The 18,599-nt window shown below is 28.0% G+C and overlaps 1 protein-coding gene across 2 annotated transcripts in view; it reads left to right on the top strand.

Moving 5' to 3' along the window:
• LOC148312432 (alkylglycerol monooxygenase-like) overlaps positions 1–18,599 on the top strand; it is a 53,472-nt gene that overhangs the window by 1,647 nt on the left and 33,226 nt on the right. Inside the window, exons 1-4 of one of the 2 annotated variants that reach the window (XM_088277288.1) lie at positions 351–687; positions 8,281–8,393; positions 12,040–12,167; positions 17,252–17,403. In XM_088277288.1, coding sequence (XP_088133414.1) covers positions 12,091–12,167; positions 17,252–17,403 — 229 coding nt within the window. In that variant the 5' untranslated portion in view covers positions 351–687; positions 8,281–8,393; positions 12,040–12,090. Of the gene's footprint in view, positions 1–350; positions 688–8,280; positions 8,394–12,039; positions 12,168–17,251; positions 17,404–18,599 lie in introns of those variants that run through there. The other variant, XM_088277287.1, reaches the window with a different exon arrangement.

Genomic DNA, 18,599 nt, shown 5'->3' with positions numbered 1-18,599 from the left:
GTGCCTCGTCTTAACAGTAAATCGAAAAATGTTGTAATATTATTTTAAATCAAGCTGATAAAATGTTATCAATTACAAAACAAAATATTAACCGAGGTTTTTTATTCGATAAAAAATATATGTAATAAGACACGTAAACACATATGTATATATTACGCAGATAATCTTATCTACTTGTATATTACGTTTTAGCATGAAAAATACATATGAAAACATGTTGACAAAATAAAGAATGCCGCATAAATATGAATATTTTACAATAATATAAATCTATTCTAATGTAAAAACAATTTGTTTTCGCTGTCTTTAAGAGTCGAAGTGCTAATAGTAGGAAATTGTTATTTGTTTAGGTGAATGCACAGCAGAACGATACAAATTATAAGGTAAAACAACAGAGCGAGCAAACCTTGCAGCTGAGTTCTTAGTTAAACAGAACAAATTAGTGCTGAATCGAGGACAAGTTTACGTGCTAATATGTCTTCAAACATGATGAACGTGGAAGAGAACTGGACTTCTCTGCTGGTCGACGTGGTGAGGGAGGACATTGAGAACTCGACTAGGTTCTATCATTTCGAGAAAGAACAGGTCATCGGCTTTGCGAGAGGACTTGGGCAGTTCTTTTACCTGATCGACCCTCAGAAAACCTCGTTTGAAAACGCGAGTGAAGTCCCCAATTTCTTCAGACAAGTGAGTAAAATCAATTTATATAGCATGGTACTAAATATTATTAAAACAAATGCTTATACTTATTTTGAATTCACTGATCACAGTAATATTTAGGCCATAAACATATTAACACTCTTTTAAAACAAAGTTACATTTTAATTATACAATAAAATGAAAATCACAAAGTTAGTGCTTCAAATATAAATTATAAAAAAAACCCTCCTAATCATTCATTGTTCAGACTGTTTCACGATGAATGATTCAGTTGAATGATGAATGACAATGAGAATGTTATATAACCATAACACAAAGTTAACAATGCTTTTAATATACAATATAAAGGAACTTATTTGTTACTAGTTTTTATATTATTTGTTCATTTGGCATTAACTTTGTGGAATGACATGATGATGTAAATACAACAATTGTATAATACCACTTTTTGAGGAATATTCGTGTAACACGAAAAGTTTAAAAAACTACAGATGTTCTCATCAGGTAAAAATACATACTGAAAAAATATCTGTAGTTCTCGAAACGAGTCGTGTTTATAATAATAAACTCAAAAATTGGTCTCATATCTGTGTCCCTCAAAGTTTATTCAATTTCTATCTCGGATTTGGAGCAGATGTATATATATATATATATATATATATATATATATATATATATATATATATATATATATATATATAGTTATATATATATATGTATATATATGTATATATATATATATATATATATATATATATATATATATATATATATATATATATATAAATATATATATATATATATATATAATATATATATATATATATATATATATATATATATATATATATATATATATATATATATATATATTATATATATATATATATATATATATATATTTATATATATATATATATATATATATATATATATATATATATATATATATATATATATATATATATATATATATATATATATATATATATTTATATATATATATATAAATATATATATATATATAAATATATATATATATTTATATATATATATATATATATATATATATATATATATATATATATATATATATATATATATATATATATATATATATATATATATTTATATATATATATATATATATAAATATATACATTCATATATATATATATATATATATATATATATATATATATATATATATATATATATTTTGTATTTCAAGTTCCATATTTTCTACATTTTATTAATCACTAAAAATCTAGTTACATTGCCATGGATCAATATTATTTAAATTAGAGGTAAATCAATACTTTTAAGGTATTATATATCTGTTTAAAGGCTTTGACGTAAAGATTAAAGTTCTTTCGTGGGCGCTTATAAGTTTGATAACACTGAGATTAATCCAAGTATTCAAATTTTGTAAACTAATAGTTTTGATTCTTAACGAGAAATAACCAATTAGATGTATTCTATATGAAAAACATTGCTTTTATTTGTGCTATAAAACCTGGAGTTTATTTCAAATTGGTTGTAGAATAACAGAGGAAATAGAGCACTTGTAGATCGATACACGACGGATAAATTAATACTGTAAACAACATCACATCAAATGCTTGTTTACAATCATCCGCTCAATGCCATATTTACGTTCGATGTATCCATGAATTTCACGGTACTTATATAAGTACATGAATATCCCGTAAAATGAACAGTGTGGCTCAAAACTCTTGGTCTTCAAACAACATGAAATTAAAATGCAAAATATTCTTGTTTTTCTAACTTTCCAGCACCGACAGTGTATAAAGCACTCGATTTCATCAAATCACTGTTCAAATAAAATAAATATTTAACCAGCTATATATTTATTGTTTTACGAGTATTACACATGTACTTTATATGGATATTCCAATAAAATAGAGATTAAGTATTATTAATTATTTAGTCAATAAAAATTTGAACGCACTGAAACTATTTTTTTTTCTCATGGGAATCGTTGTTTTCAACTTATCATTTAATAATTGTTTACGTATTACATTAGCGATCTTTCATTTGAATTAATCAATAATTGAAAGTATAAATACAAAAATAAATACTCGTACAAAAACAAAAATTTATTTCACGTATAAATTGTGATTTCACGAGGAGATGTGTGAATGTTGAAGAGGCGTGAATTTTTTACAAAGATAGATTGGTGTAGCGTTCATCCTCTCTGCCTACCCCTGCGGCGAGGTGGCATGGTGGTTAATTAGTTATTTTTTACTTTTATTAAATATATACGTAGACTAGATTAAACTCCTCAAGCTCACCCTGGGTCAAAGAACACAAATTTATTATTTAAAAAAAAAATAGGAATTATTTATGTTTTTTTTATTTACACAAATATGTAAATTTCCTACTTCTTCAGTGAGCCTAAGCGTCTCATTATTAGAAATGGGTATCAAATTGTGGTAAAGTGGATTCGAACCGAGAAACTCTGACTTTAAAGTCCACGACGCTTACCACGGGACCACAACCCGACACACGTATGTTTTAGCCAACATTATCGGGACCATTTTGTATGGGCCTATGGCACAAACATTTCAGCATCATAGCTACTTGAAGATATCTCCTGAGTTGTTAGACGAAATATCGAAAGGATCTGTATACGAGTATATAAGAGTTATCTAAAAAATGACGTTCAATAAATAATTTATTTTTGCGTAAGAAGACGATATTTTTTGTCCACCCAATCCAATATCCAATATGTATTATGTTGAAATAACAGTAGTAAAAATACGTAAGAATGTTTCGATTTCATTCTTCCATGTCTTTTTTTTAGATATATTTCAGATTATAAAATAATGTAATACATATAAATAAATTATTGTTTTAAGACTATACGAGAGATAATATATACAAAAATAAACAATTACATGAAATTTCAATAGTTTTGGACTATTCTTGCATCTTTTAAGACGTTGATCCTTAAAGAAATAAATTTCCTTGGGTAATGGCTAGATGTTGACTAGGTCGTGAAGATTTCTTGAAATTTAGGAAGCTTACTAATCGGGGCTGTTGGTGTTAGTTACAACCGGTATTTTGAAGCCATTCTCAGATTTCCAACTTTATATATATATTTATATAAATATAGATATATATATATATATATATATATATATATATATATATATATATATATATATATATATATATATATATATATATATATATATATATATATATATATATATATATATATATATATATATATATATATATATATATATATATATATATATATATATATATATATATATATAAAACATAGAAGTTTGAGTATCCCAAGGCTTATAAACTGGCATTTGTCTGGCTTAAATGACCACTTAGCACACTTGTTTAACGTTCACTACGTATTCTATCCATTATATATCCGTATCGCATTAATATTTGGATCTTATTTATATGCAAGCATATGTAATGTCTTGCATATTCCATCTTTTACATTAAAAAAAAGCATACATGTTTCATCTCAAGTTACGACACCTATAATATCGACCGACAATACGTAGAAGGTCGTGCGTAATACACAATTGTAGAGTAGTATAATAAATGAAACAAACATCAGCGAGGTATTTCATAAACTGTGTGTTATATATGTATGTAAACAAAAATGTTTATGAAGGTACTTGTTAACCTATGATACACGTATCTAATAGAAGCCAGGAATAGACATTTATTGAATTTCCGGTTAGGGGCCGGAACTCACTCATAATCAAATTTAACTACTCTTGAACTTCCGTAAAGTAAAATTCTATTTAGTGAAGTTCTTCCAATAAAACAAAAATTATTAGCCGTATTTCGAACTTTAAAAATATTTTCAGTGTATTTATTCTTGATTACTAATTACGATTTATCTGAAATTTACTACTCATTTTACTGCTATGAGATTTCATCTAACATTATGCAACAAAAACAGTGTCGGCTTGTGGTCCCGTGGTTAGTGTCGCGGACTCTTAAGTCAGAGTTTCTCGGTTCGAACCCACTCTACCACAATTTGATACCTATTTCTAATAATGAGCCGCTTAAGCTCACAGAAATAGTATGAAATTGAAATATTTGTGTAAATAATAAAAATAAAAACAAATATTTCTCTTTAAAAAAATATATATATATTCAATGTAAAAAAAAGTCATAAACTATTTTTACCCATTCATTTTGTATCCTAAGTCGTGCATTTATAAAAAAAAAGAATTTACCGATTTCCAGATGCGTAATATTTAGTTTTTATGTTAATACATACAAAATGAAGCATAAAAACAACGAATTTTGAAGAAAATATTCATGTTTGTAGTATAGAAAAAAAGTCTAAATTGTTTTCTTAATATACAAATATTATTTCATTTTATACCAAAATGAAGAAAAAAAATGAAACTGACTAAATTAAATAGCTAACTAACTATCATGCCTCATTTAACTTATGTACCATACAAGATGTTTCTGTCACTAATTTTCAAATAACTTTATAAAGTTTAACCTTAACCCGTGTCACGTATTTTTTAGTTGGTGAAAATATATTGTATTGCATTTTATCACCAATAAACTCGACATTGTACTCGACATTTATTTTGTAAAAAATTACTAGACAATGGTATTTTTTAGATAAAATTACTTTCTAACTTATTAACTATCACGCCGCCTTCCTTAGGGATAGGCAGAGAAAATAGAATGCCACATCAATCTGTCTTTTTAAACAATCTTCACTTCATCCACATTCGTCCATCTCCTCATACATACTCATCGATTATTCCGACTCTTGACTTGACCACTTTCAAGTATTTAAATAATTTTATTTTTTTATTTTTTTACTAATGTTTACGAGTGATATAAACTACTTGATCATGACAAGTTTTCCTCGGTCGTCCTCTGTTGCTATTACTAACCAAATTCGCCTCAAAAAATTGTTTTATTCTTTCTTTGGTCATTCGACTCACATACCCGAACCATCTCAACACACGTTTCTTATTTTTAATTTTTGGAATATGCATCAAAAGATAACATGTATCTTGCCTCAATAGATGGTAAAAATATTCTTCTGGAAGATTCGACATTCTCGAACAATCAAATTTGCCTTTCAGCGATTTAAAATGTTAATTAGTCTACATTAGAGGGAGACTTGCAATTTCCGTTTGCTAGACGACCTTGACCAAATTATTATGAAATTATTTTTATTAATGCGCTATCTATACCTTATACCGGTCATGATATAGACACTAAAGGTCAACTTCTTAGAGACGCTACAGGAAACGACATCTGACGCATTACTTCCTATAAAAATACATCGATTACTTCTTGTGAATAGGCATAATAAACACACAAAAAATTAACTTAAATCACACTGTTATTTTGAAATGTGATTTATTTTTCAATTCATCTAGAATGTAATTTATTTAAGGAAAAAAGACATCGTCAAGATGTTTTTCTAAATATTGAATTCCTACAAAAACATAATATAAACCTATAAAAACATAATAAAATAAAATCTTTATAGTTTTTTTTAAACATTTATTTTATTTGACCAGTGACCGTATTTCATCGTTACTTATGTATATCATTAGACTAGTCTAAGGTTAGACGAAATTCCATTTTATACCCTTGCTGATTTTCAATGCTGCTGATTTTCAACCCCTGCCTAGGCAGGGGTTGAAAATCGTTATGAGAAATAATTTTTCCTAAAAAATTTAATTAGTATTGAAGGAATTGAAGCAGTGTGTTTTAATAATACTTACATAGACAGAAATATGATAAAGATTTTAAGTATGATTTTGTATAATTATATTATGAAAAATTATTTTTGAATGTAAACTTATAAATATATGGGTAAATTTAAATCATATATTTTGAATTTAAAAAATACATTTCTACAATAAAATTGCATTAAATCATACATAAACTCTTTACCATATCTTGCATGCAATTGTTATTAAAATGTACTGCTTGAAATTCATTTAATTCAAATTAATGTTGTGAGAAAAATTATATAAAAACAGAGTGTGTTCTTTTGCAGGGAGTCACTTTATATGATTTGTGTGAGTTATTCTTATGTTTTTTAATCGTATAATTGTTTAACTACAATGAGTCGTAATTTTTTAAAAATATTTCCTCAAGGTGTGTCCGTCTCGGAACTATTTAACTAATTAAAGTATTTATTTTTTATTATTACTTAATATGGTTACAAAAGTATCAATTTTTATTGCAATATTAACACTTTTTAATATAATGCCGCTACAATATAATGCCGCAAACTACCGAATCCAATAATTATAGATTGTAGAATAGACTTACATAAACCGTACTTAATATTCACTAACTGTTTTGTTTTTAAAAGTACCGTTTTGTTTTAAAGTACCATTAAAAGTAAGTTTTCTTAGTTTTGTGTAGCGTTTACATATACCTACAAAAGGGAAAAGATTGAATTTTTGTGAAGCTCCCTAAAGTAAACGTGTTTGATATTTACTACGGGAAATAAATTTCACAGTATAAAGCTTATCTTCGCAAGTTTTCCAATACCCTTAAGTTTACACTACCGAAAATTTAAATGTTAAAACTTTTTTGAACGCCCAATTTCAACCAAATACAAAATACATACATATAAGTAGAAGGAAAAATGTAGTGTATTTTTTAAATAAATAGATAAACTGTTGTGTATATTGAATTTACTTCCATATTTTTATTTAAAGTTTGTTAAAATACTATTTTTTTATAAGCGGATCTATTATTTCCAAAAAAATATCTTAGTTCATATTATATATTATTTTCTATTTGTTTTATGCTTTATATTGATTTTTCATTATAAAAATTAATTGATTTCGTGTGATTACTTATAAACATCTTGTCTCCTAAAAACCTTTGAATTTATTGTGATTATAATTAGAATCTTACTTAAGTCCTTTTTATATAACCTTACCTTATGATGCAAAGGATACGGTTACCTATGCTTACCTTACCTTACCTAACATTAGGTTGCTCGAGGTACATTAATAAAAATATACAACTTAAATTAGTGATTAAACTTTAAATGATTTAATCTTTAACAACATAAATTAAAAGATTGACTTGATTATAATAATAGCCGATCGGAGTTATCGCACAATCATATATGTAAATTTTGAATATGAAAAAATACCAAAATCATTTCGCAAAAATTAAAATAAAATGCAGAATATGTTAAGCAAGGTCGTAAAATCGTTTCAAAGGTCACCGGAAAAAATACAAAATGGCAAAGAGTTACAATATAGAATAAAATATTTTTTGCATATTTATAATTGAATAATATGTAGGTAATGACGAATTGCTGATGATTAATTAGTTTTATTTTTTATTTCAAGGAATATGTTAAAATAATTGAATAAGAATTTTAACGCGGCCTTAATCTTGACACACTAAAATATGCAAAATATGTATGTACATATACAGGTGGCGCAATATAACTATTACAAAAGACGTTGTATGTCAATCTTTTTTTATATTTGTAAACAAGACAGCTGCAGTATATAAAAAATGCCCCAAATTAATCACCCATTTTTTTAATGAATAACTTTTTTACATAATAATGTTTTTTTTGTTTATATTCAGATGTGCATATTTTCGGAATGCCTCGAAAATGAACTAAATCCCAGCAAAAGAGGCATATTTTAAACTTAATATTTACCCACTACAGAAGCTCGTTTTTGCATTTTGATGAAAAGGTATTGTTTAATATTTTTTTTAATTTACTAAATATATTTTTCAAATGGAGAAAAAACCTTCAGGTTTTACCTAAAAAGATCTGTTGTACAGTAAAAAGTTCAGTAAGTGGCTTGATATTTAATTTTAAAACGTTGTATTATATTTTTAAACTTTAAAAACGTTCTCCTGAAAAATCAAGTTTTTTGATTTCTGACGTTCTTGAAAGGAGTTAACGATGTGTGTCTGTTTTATCCATTCATTTGTATCTTTTTTAGGGAATTGCATTTCTTTTTTACTTGTTATGTTCAGGGTTTATAGATATTTGAAGTGGATTTTTTTTCTTCTAACTTAATTCAATTCAATTCGTTTATATACTGCAGCTATCTAGTTTATAAATGTTAATTATAATTGACTTACGACGCCATTAGTAAAAATTTTAACATTTTCCTATATTTGCGCCATACTGTATATAACATATCGCTCACTCCTTTCAAGAGCGTCATAAATCAAAAATAGTCAATTTTCAGTTATGCATGTTTTCGGAATGCCCAGAAAATGTACTATATCCCAGCAAAAGCGGCATATTTTTAACTTCATAATTAACCGCTACAGGGCAGAAAGTGTTGTTTTTGCATTTTGAAGAAAAGGTATTGTTTAACTATTTTTTTAAATATACTAAATATTTTTCAAATGGAGAAAAAACCTTCAGGTTTTACCTTAAAAGATCTGTTGCACAGTAAAAAGTTCTATAAGTGGCTTGATATTTATTTTTAATACGTTGTATTATATTATTAAACTTTAAAAACGTTCTCCTGAAAAATCAAGTTTTTTGATTTATGACGTTCTTGAAAGGAGTGAGCAATATGCACTGATTTATATTAGTATGCATTTTTTCAATGTTTTTCGAATGTATTAAAAACAATAAATATTTATTCAGTAACCGCTTCGGTAAGTGAATGTTCATCAGTATTCTTGATAGATAAACAACATGGCATTGAAAATCATAGTATGTAGTTCATTATAACAAGCAGGTTTGATTTTTGAACTTGAAATACTAATGACCCGCACTTGTTTGTAATGTTAAAGGTGTGTGTACAATAACAGGTATATTTTAACTAGTATCTAGAACACGTTTGTGTACCTGATTCAATTAAAGAAATTCAAGCAGATAGGTATAAGTACTTGATTCACTGTTATAATTACCAGTCCTAAGCAAGTATTCTGAAATCCCGTTAAGATTTGACCTTGTAGCGGAGTCTATATTAAAAAAAGAGTTTGGGTTAGTATTTATCCCTGTATCACACCTCGTCCAGTTAAAACAATCATTTATTTTGTAATTTACCGTCAGTTTTTTTCAGTATATGATCATTATTTTGAAAAAAAAATTAAACATAGCCCAGTTTCGTAAACCTTTTTGATACCGTTTTTAATTTTATCGATAACGCTTATCTCAGCTTTTCCTTATTTCACCATTCGAACATTTATCAAACATCTTTTGCCGCACATTCGTCTGAGAGATCGCAATTCAATTGCTTTTACTTTCATCCTCTTCTTGCGGGGTGCATGCTTAATTTCCATACGTTAGGGTTGGTACCAAGACTCCATTGTGTACCGGCAGTTTAGTTTTTTGCTGTTAGGCTTTTTTTTGCTGTAACTAATTTCAGTGCACCTTTCTCTCTGTTTCACTTTCTCTGTCACTTTCTCTTTAATAACTTTATCAATCTTTCCATCGTTAGATTTTTTTTCCCAAATATACGAAATCATCAACTTTTTCCATAATTTCTCCATTTAACAATATTTCACACCTAGATCTACATTCATTTCTTTTGAACTCTTTCTCTCGAAACACATTGGTGTGACTTAATGCATTTTTGTATGCCCTCGATATCATCATTAGGCTTTAGGGAAATTTTACAGTTTTTAATCTAAGTTTCACTTTCGTAGGTTGTACGTTTTACACGTGCTTTGATGTATTCCGCAACATTTTAAAGCATCGAAACACGTGTCATAATGATTTAAAAATAGTGGTATACACTTTGTAAAACTTTTATTATAAATAAATATATTTTACCACAAACTGACTTCCGAATCAAGTTATGAAATAATTTTAAAATATTGTTGAGGAAATTAATAGTCTTTTACCTGATTAAACGTTTTAAATGTATTCTTTTAATGCCATAATGCTTTTATTTCAACAAGTTATTTATATATAATATAATATATTTAATATAATATAATATAATATAATATATTTAAATATTATAATTTAAAGGATTAAGCAGGCTACAAAATAATAGGTATTAATATGAAATAATACTCATATTAATTATTTCTCACCAAAATCCATTCGCGGTTAAGAGCAACAAAATTAATACCTTTAAGTAATATCATTTTTGGTAAACGAATTTTATACATTCAACTAAATTACATAATAATTTCTCCGAACGTTATAATCCCATAAATACTAAGCTTAATGAAAATTAATTAAGAGGGTAATTGAAATCGATTAAATAAACGTAACTTCTATTTGTTACAAATTCTGTATTCTATTAATACAAAATAATAAAAAATAATAAAAAAGGTTATTACACATGAGAAATTGAAGAGAAAAAAACGCAAGAAACTACCTAAAGAAAAAAGACTATTATATCCTTAACTCAATAAATATTTCAATTAATTGTTCGGCAGTCGCATTGTGGTAAAATGTATCCATTTTTAATTAATGTTTTACTTAGTAATTACCACTATTTCTTAAAATCTACTGTGACACGTGTTTCGATGCATTCCGCATCATTTTCAAACACCGTAACCAATGAAAATTGTAAACAATGAAACACGTGTCACAGTAGATTTTAAGAAAAAGTGGTATAAACTATAAGAAATAAAACCCTTAACTATAATAAATAAAACCCTTACCGCACCCCAATGGTACATAGGGCACTGCTTCATATAAACGCAGTGTTATCTCGATCGATTACACATGAAGGAAAGGTGATCAGCCCTCCACTTCAGGTTCCAGTCCAGTGTAATATTGAATAAATATTAGAGTGAAAAAATCACTTATATTTATTAAACCCCCATGGGAATCGAACCCGGGACCTCCAAAACGGTAGCCGAGCATGCTGACCATTACACTACGGAGGCGGACATTATTAACTTAGTAAAACTTTATTTAAAAATGGATAGATTTTACCATAAAGTGACTCCCGAATTAATAAATGAAATTATTTCATGTTTTTTTTAAACAGGCATATTTTAAACATCCTTTAAAAACGCAAGAGAAGTGTTATTGAGATATATTTTAAAATTAAAATATAACTTTGTTGTAAAATCACTATGAATATTTTATTACAACTTAATTAAAATGTCTATTGGTTTCAAAGCTAACCCCTTCCTTTTCAAGACTGATTAATACTTCTTATAATTAATACTATAATAAATAATTTATACAAATAATGATTAATACTTGTAAAAATATTAATACTAGTATTAGTCAGTCTTGAAAAAGAATCGGCTAACTTCTAAACCGGTAGACATTATAATTAAGTTATAATTAAATCAAACAAAGTAATGTTTTTATCAAAAAAAGTTGAAAATCACAAAGTTATTGCTCAAATTAATTTTTAAATATATTTTTATATCAAAGATATTTTTTTATTTTTCTAGGCATGGCCATATTTCCTGTTCTTTATATTCTTGGAGAACCTACTACTAGTCATGGAAGGAAGGCCCTCCATACGGATTAATGACACCCTCACCAGTATGTCGAATGGGCTCATCAACGAGTGTGGCAGGTAATTTGATAAGACATATCGTACACCAGTGTGTTGAATTGTTCATTTTAACTTCTTAGGGTCCAAAAATACAGCGTTCTCTCAAAACTAAATGTGTTCGCCTTTATGCTTACAATATTATACGTTAGTAAAAAAAGCTGTTCTCGGAGAAGCGTTGCTGTAGCTTAGCCTGGTTAAATAGAAAAGAAAGAAACTTAAGACAAAAATATGTGTAATATGTATTTTTTTCAAAATGCTTATAACTCAATGAAAATATTAAAAATCAATGAAAATGCTTCGTGACACTGGTCACGCAACACGCTTACCGCTATGACCAATGTGTATTTTTGCATGTTTTTCTGTTACGTTCAACAGATGGCGCTGCCATTGTGTTAAAAAAATTACCTTTAACATGTAGAGCACATATCATAGGTATTTGAATGTAACGTTGTAAAAAAATAGTTTTCCAATCATTAAAGATTCTTATGACATTGAAAAAGAAAACACACAAACACAAATCTACAGTAACACGTGTTTCAATGCATTCCCCATCATGCGGAATGCATTGAAACACGTGTTACAATAGATTTTAAGAAATAGTGTTATTTGGCGAGTAAATCTAAAATTAAAAATGGACATCTCAACGTTACTGCCGAATCAATTAATAAAAAATGACATTTACGTTTTTTTAAACATAGTGCATAGGGCACTGCATCATACGAATACAGTGTCGTCTTGATTGTTGAGACATGAAGGAAAGGTGATCAGTACTCCGCTTCAGGTAATATTAAATATATATTAGAGTGAAAAAATCATTTATATTTACTTGAACCCCCCATGGGAATCGAATCCGGGACATCCAGTACGGTAGCCGAGCGTGCTGACACTATGAAGGCGGACAAATACATTAAGAAATCATATTTTTATTTCATTTAGAAATCATTATTTTACAAAAAATTACACACAATTCATTTAGAAAATCGAACCCAGAACTACCAGAATGCTTACGAAACACGCTTACCACTACAATACGGAGAGACAAACAACAATATATACATACAATAATTGAAGGAAATAAAAAGAAAACTTTTCAGGGAAAGGTTCAGAAAAATAAAAAAAAGTCAGTTATAGATTTTGGATCAAGTGGCAGACCAACCAAGGGTGTACGAGAGAATTTCTCTTTACATTTGTTTTTATGTACGTAACTTATTATGTTGGTATTACGCTGTGAATGGTTTTTTGTTTACAATCCGCAAAAAGGTAGGCAAATATTATGATATTAAATATTTATTTTCGTACGCAAGCATTTTGATAATAACAGAAAACCCGTTACGTATATAACTTACCTATATACAATAAGGTATTATGGAAACCGCCTAACTAGGGCGTTTCCTGTAAATGTAGAGTATCGCTTCTCCAACTGGGGGTAGCTAGCTACCTTCAGAGGGTATACGAGAGATCGCTGTCGGTTGGAATAACTTTTTTAGTTTTTTTAGATGGGAGTTTTAATAAATATAGTTATATTTGTTGGTTGCCTTGGAAATTTTTCCTTGCCTATTATGCACAAGGATTAATAGCATATTGAGTTTATATACATCAATCAAAATCCGTCACAAAGCTCATTTATTTGTCCTTTTGTCATGTCGCATTTTCCAAATAAGACACCAAAAAGATAGGAGTTACATTTATTATTACCTTGCTTATTACGTACAAGGTTTATAACTAAAAAAAGTTTAACTGTGTTCGGAACCGGAGGGATAATCTAGTCCTAATCAGAAACATCTTAGCACTTTCTCATTTGCTAATAGGAAACCACGTAAAACTCCTCAAGAGAAGCCGGACTGTTGACTGTGGTCAACAGGCCTTCCGTTCCACTAGAAGAGGGTTCGGCATTTTGTGACCTAGCTTGGTTTATCATACCGATGTCCTTCACTATTTTTACTATGTATTATACCACCTCTCGTGAGAGTTCCTTAAAAATATGACATATAAGTGGAAAAAAACTATGTCACTTACTGACCTAAAACGATAACACGTGGTAAAATATGTATATATGTAATTACAGGGTCGTAATCCACCAGAGAATAGAATTCCACACCACTCTGTCTTTCCAATGACCATGAATATGCCCATCTCAAAACATGTCTACGCTTCTGTGTTGAGTTATACAAAAAGATCTTGTGAAACTCATTATTATAACTAAATAACTAACTAACATGTTACAATTACAATACAATAACCAGTTACAATTTTATGAGAGTTAATGGAGAACCCTGTATACGAGTTTGTCATTTTGAGAGAAGAAAAATTCGTAAATAAAAAAGAAATTCTTCTCTTAAAATAGAAAAAAGAACAGCTGTTTCATAATAAATGAGGACTCCTGAAAATAAAAATCCTCTCGGTTCTGAAAAATAGTTCCCTTCATCCGTAACTGTAAGACTGTTCTTACTTTGTGTGTTACTTTTGTGTCGTTTCTTTATGCTAGATGTTCCAAGAGATTAAATGGACCACGTGGCCCGGATAAAATTCCCTTTGAAAACAAAATCGGAAAAATGTTTAGCTCTGGTATTAAATCAGTATGATGGATTGAAATTTCACTTTAAATGGTAAAATTTCATTAACTTCTTGTACAGAATGTATGCAAATTAGTGGGCTCATCGCCAAGTAGTGATCTCTTCCGACCAACCAGAAGAAGTCTAGTGATATCGATTAGTGTTTAAACCTTATACAGACGTTTGAAATAAGAGGATAAATAGTGCTTATGCAAATAAAAGTAAAAACACGTATAAACGAAAAAAATATCGTTTATTACAATTAACGAAGTTTGAATAAACAAAAACATTATACATACATTAATGAAACTGTAAATTAATGAAAACAGGGAATGTTAATAAAAGTAATATTAATATTTAAGTGTAAAGTAATATTTAATTTTTGTGCAAATTTTTGGGTGAAACTTTATTTTATGTAATAAAACAACAACTATTATTATATTTCACCAGTGAAAACTATCTTGAAAATGAAAATGAAAATAAAAGTTGTAGGTTTTACTTGATATCTATAAATGGTAGAAAACAAAATAAACAATCATATTTTCCAAATTTAACAATCCAAGTGACCACAAAAAAATATTTCGTTTTATTTAACAGTTGATAAACGATTTTGAATTAAATAAACAACAAAAAAATAGTTTAATTTTTTTACATGTAGATTCTTTTCAAAAATACCGTCTTTAAGCCTACAAAACATCGCTTTAACATGCAGATGAAACTCACTCTTTGACTATTAAGGATTATTTATAATACAAAATAGAAAAAGGTATACATCGTCTACACAAAAACGCTTATTCCTTTTTTAGATTTCTTGTCTACAGGAAGCCTGCACTTAACTGTAGAAAGGAAATTATTTCGAAAATCCGTATGTTTCTCCTCATAATAACCAGAATTATGTAATTTTATTTTCCTAAAGTCACGAACCTAAGAGTACCCTGAAAGAAGCAATGTGTTCAAATGTCTTTTACCAAATTCTGACGTTATTAAATATAATTGATTGCATCCGAGAAAGCACTTATGTGACTTTTCCTTAATTGAGTCTCTCAGGGTTGAACTCTGGTGTATGGTGTATACGAGGAGGAATAAATAAGTTCGTAGAAATCGTCCATATGTTTTTATTCAGAAGAAAGTATAAAGAATATTTCAAAGAAATACCATTTTTTATATAGGTTTCCCATTACGAAAAATAAAAAAACACTTTTGTTTTTTTTGGAATGCCAATGTATTTTTTGTGACCATTTTTCATTAGTAAATTGCAAAAATATAATTTGTAATTTAATAAAAATAATCGTAAACCGAAATTCTCCACTATGTGGTGTCCGATGCGTCATGAGGTTCAGATAAGATTAAAGAGAAAAAAATAATATTTATTCTAAAGTTTAAAAATATACCAACACATTAAAATACAATCATGCCTTAAACGAGATGGCAATTATTCACCCAAGATTGCACATGAAATAATAATAAACCCATCCACATTTAGATATTGGCTATAAAACCAATAAAGTTATAGCTTAAGTAGGGGTATAGTAATCGGTGTTGCTTGAGCTGTAGCTAGAATTTAAAGTCACTTAGTGAATAGATATTCAAAAAAAGTATTGTACGTTGTTTATTATTATATTCAATTAGTTTGAATAAGTCAAATGTATTGTTTTAATATTAAATTACGAAATAAATCAGTTTATCAGAATGCGTTTGCTTTCAAATTCAAGGCAAAGTAAATTTAGAGCTTATCAAAGAATGCTTATTAAAAATCTGACTACAAGTATATTTATGTATTTAATTAATTAATTTTAATTAATCGTCATTAAAAAAAATATTGAACAGTATTATGGTAAAATCTATCCATTTTTAATTAAATTTTTACTTGGTAAATACCACTATTTCTTATAATCGTAAATCGTAGGTGGAAAGGCAGGGAGTCTACATCCCAAGAGCTGCAATCGGAGGCACAAACAGATCCTTAGGATCTAGAACAAGAAGAAGAAGAAAAAGAAGTGAATCGTATTGTGAATTATGTTTCGATGCATTCCGCAATAGTTTGGTGTTTGAAAATGATGCGGAATGCATCAAAACACGTGTCACAATAGATTTTAAGAAATAGTGATATTTACCATATAAAACTTATTAATTGTCACTTCTATGAACTTTTTGAAACACCTTCGTATGTATGAATGTATACGACAAATAAATGTATTATCGTCCTACTGCGCGGCAATATGCCACATGTCTGGAAACGTGTAGAAGGCTTATAAATATAACCTAGAAACTCACGGCCGCTTTTTAATCTAATGGTATTTTTTTCTAAAGGAAGTTTCATAGAAACGCCTGGTTTTTGTTGCTTTTACGAAATTCTACGGTAAATTTCAATTGGGACAACAACAATGTATATATGTTTGAAACAGTTTTTTTATTCTTAATTGGACGTTTTACAAACCAAATCAGTCGCCTTATCAAATAGGACGTTTAAGAAATCAAATTTGAAAAAAGTGAAAGAATATGTCGTTTCGCTTTTATTTTAATTCAAATCATAACATTGAAATATTTTTCCAGGTTATTGTTCAGGGGTGGCGAATCCGTGGCGTACGTTTACATTTTTGAGAATTTTCGCGTTGTGGATCTGCAATGGAATTCTGCCCTCACGTGGTATTGTGCAGCCCTAGGAGTCGACTTCTGCTATTACTGGGTGCATCGAGCAAGTCATGGTAATGAACATTTGATTATTTAGTATTATTTAACACTTAAATTGTTAACTTTAAAAAAAATGGTATACGTGTTGACTATTTAATGTGATTAATTTTATACCTCGAATCTCTTTATGGTAAATCACAAGTTTTATTATTTGATACTGCTATGAACAATATTCATCTCAAGTATTTCTCAATTTAAAAGCTAGTACTACTTCTACTGCTTATCCGCACCCAATGGTGCATAGGGCACTGCATCAAATTGATACAAAGTCAATTTGATAGTTTATTATATGAAGTAAATGTACGTCGCAGGTACGGTCCAGGGTAATGTTGAGTAAATATTCAGATTAAAAAAAAAATTATAAAATATATATAATATATATTTTAACTTGACCTCCCGGGGTATCGAACCCGCTTGGTAGTTAAATAAACTAACCACTACTTATAAGAGGCGGATAAAACACAAGGCTTACTATATATCCATACAATTTAACTTTCCTTATATTGAACGTTTTAATTTAAATTTAAAAAAACTCCAAAATACGAAAATCAGTTAAAAAATATTTAAATATTTTTCTTGTTGCATAAATAACAATGACAATTTCATCATAGTTTAAATCAGAATATTTTGAGTCACACATTAAAGTTATTCATTTGTTTTAATACAAAATTGTATATTTTTATTGTTTTTCATAAGTACTTGAACTTAAAAAAAAACTCAGTTAAAAACTTTTCACTTACAATAAATAACCTTTTAAAATACACTAGATTAACCCTCCTGTTCCCATCACAGATTCAAATAAAACATATTTAATTAGTTACAAGAAACAAAAATCCACTAAATGATCTATAAACCTTGTACATAATAAGCAAGGTAAATAATAAATATAATTCCCATCTAAAAAAATCTTTTAACATTTTATTTATAATATCAAAGGTAGCAAAGTGTTATATATTCTTTTCTTTTTGTTTTCGATTTATTTTATTTATCCATTCTTCCGTTTAGATATCACGATCCTTTCAACACTTGGCAAATACCATAAAAGTAAATAGGTCATCCCTTTTAATTAGATTCCACGATCCAACGTCACGAAAATTATTCGCGATTGCGAACGAAATTCTTCAAGACAATATTCAAATGAATATACCATTTCCATGAGAATTAACGATGGGTTATTCGGAACACTTTTGATGTAAAATATTCCAATATT

The sequence above is a fragment of the Brachycentrus maculatus genome, unplaced genomic scaffold, assembly GCF_059751285.1.
Source record: "Brachycentrus maculatus isolate JH-2025_06_01 unplaced genomic scaffold, ASM5975128v1 h1tg000040l, whole genome shotgun sequence".
NCBI classification, from domain to species: domain Eukaryota; kingdom Metazoa; phylum Arthropoda; class Insecta; order Trichoptera; family Brachycentridae; genus Brachycentrus; species Brachycentrus maculatus.
Note: the sequence above shows the minus strand (reverse complement) of the source record. Positions and strands in the feature narration are given on the sequence as shown.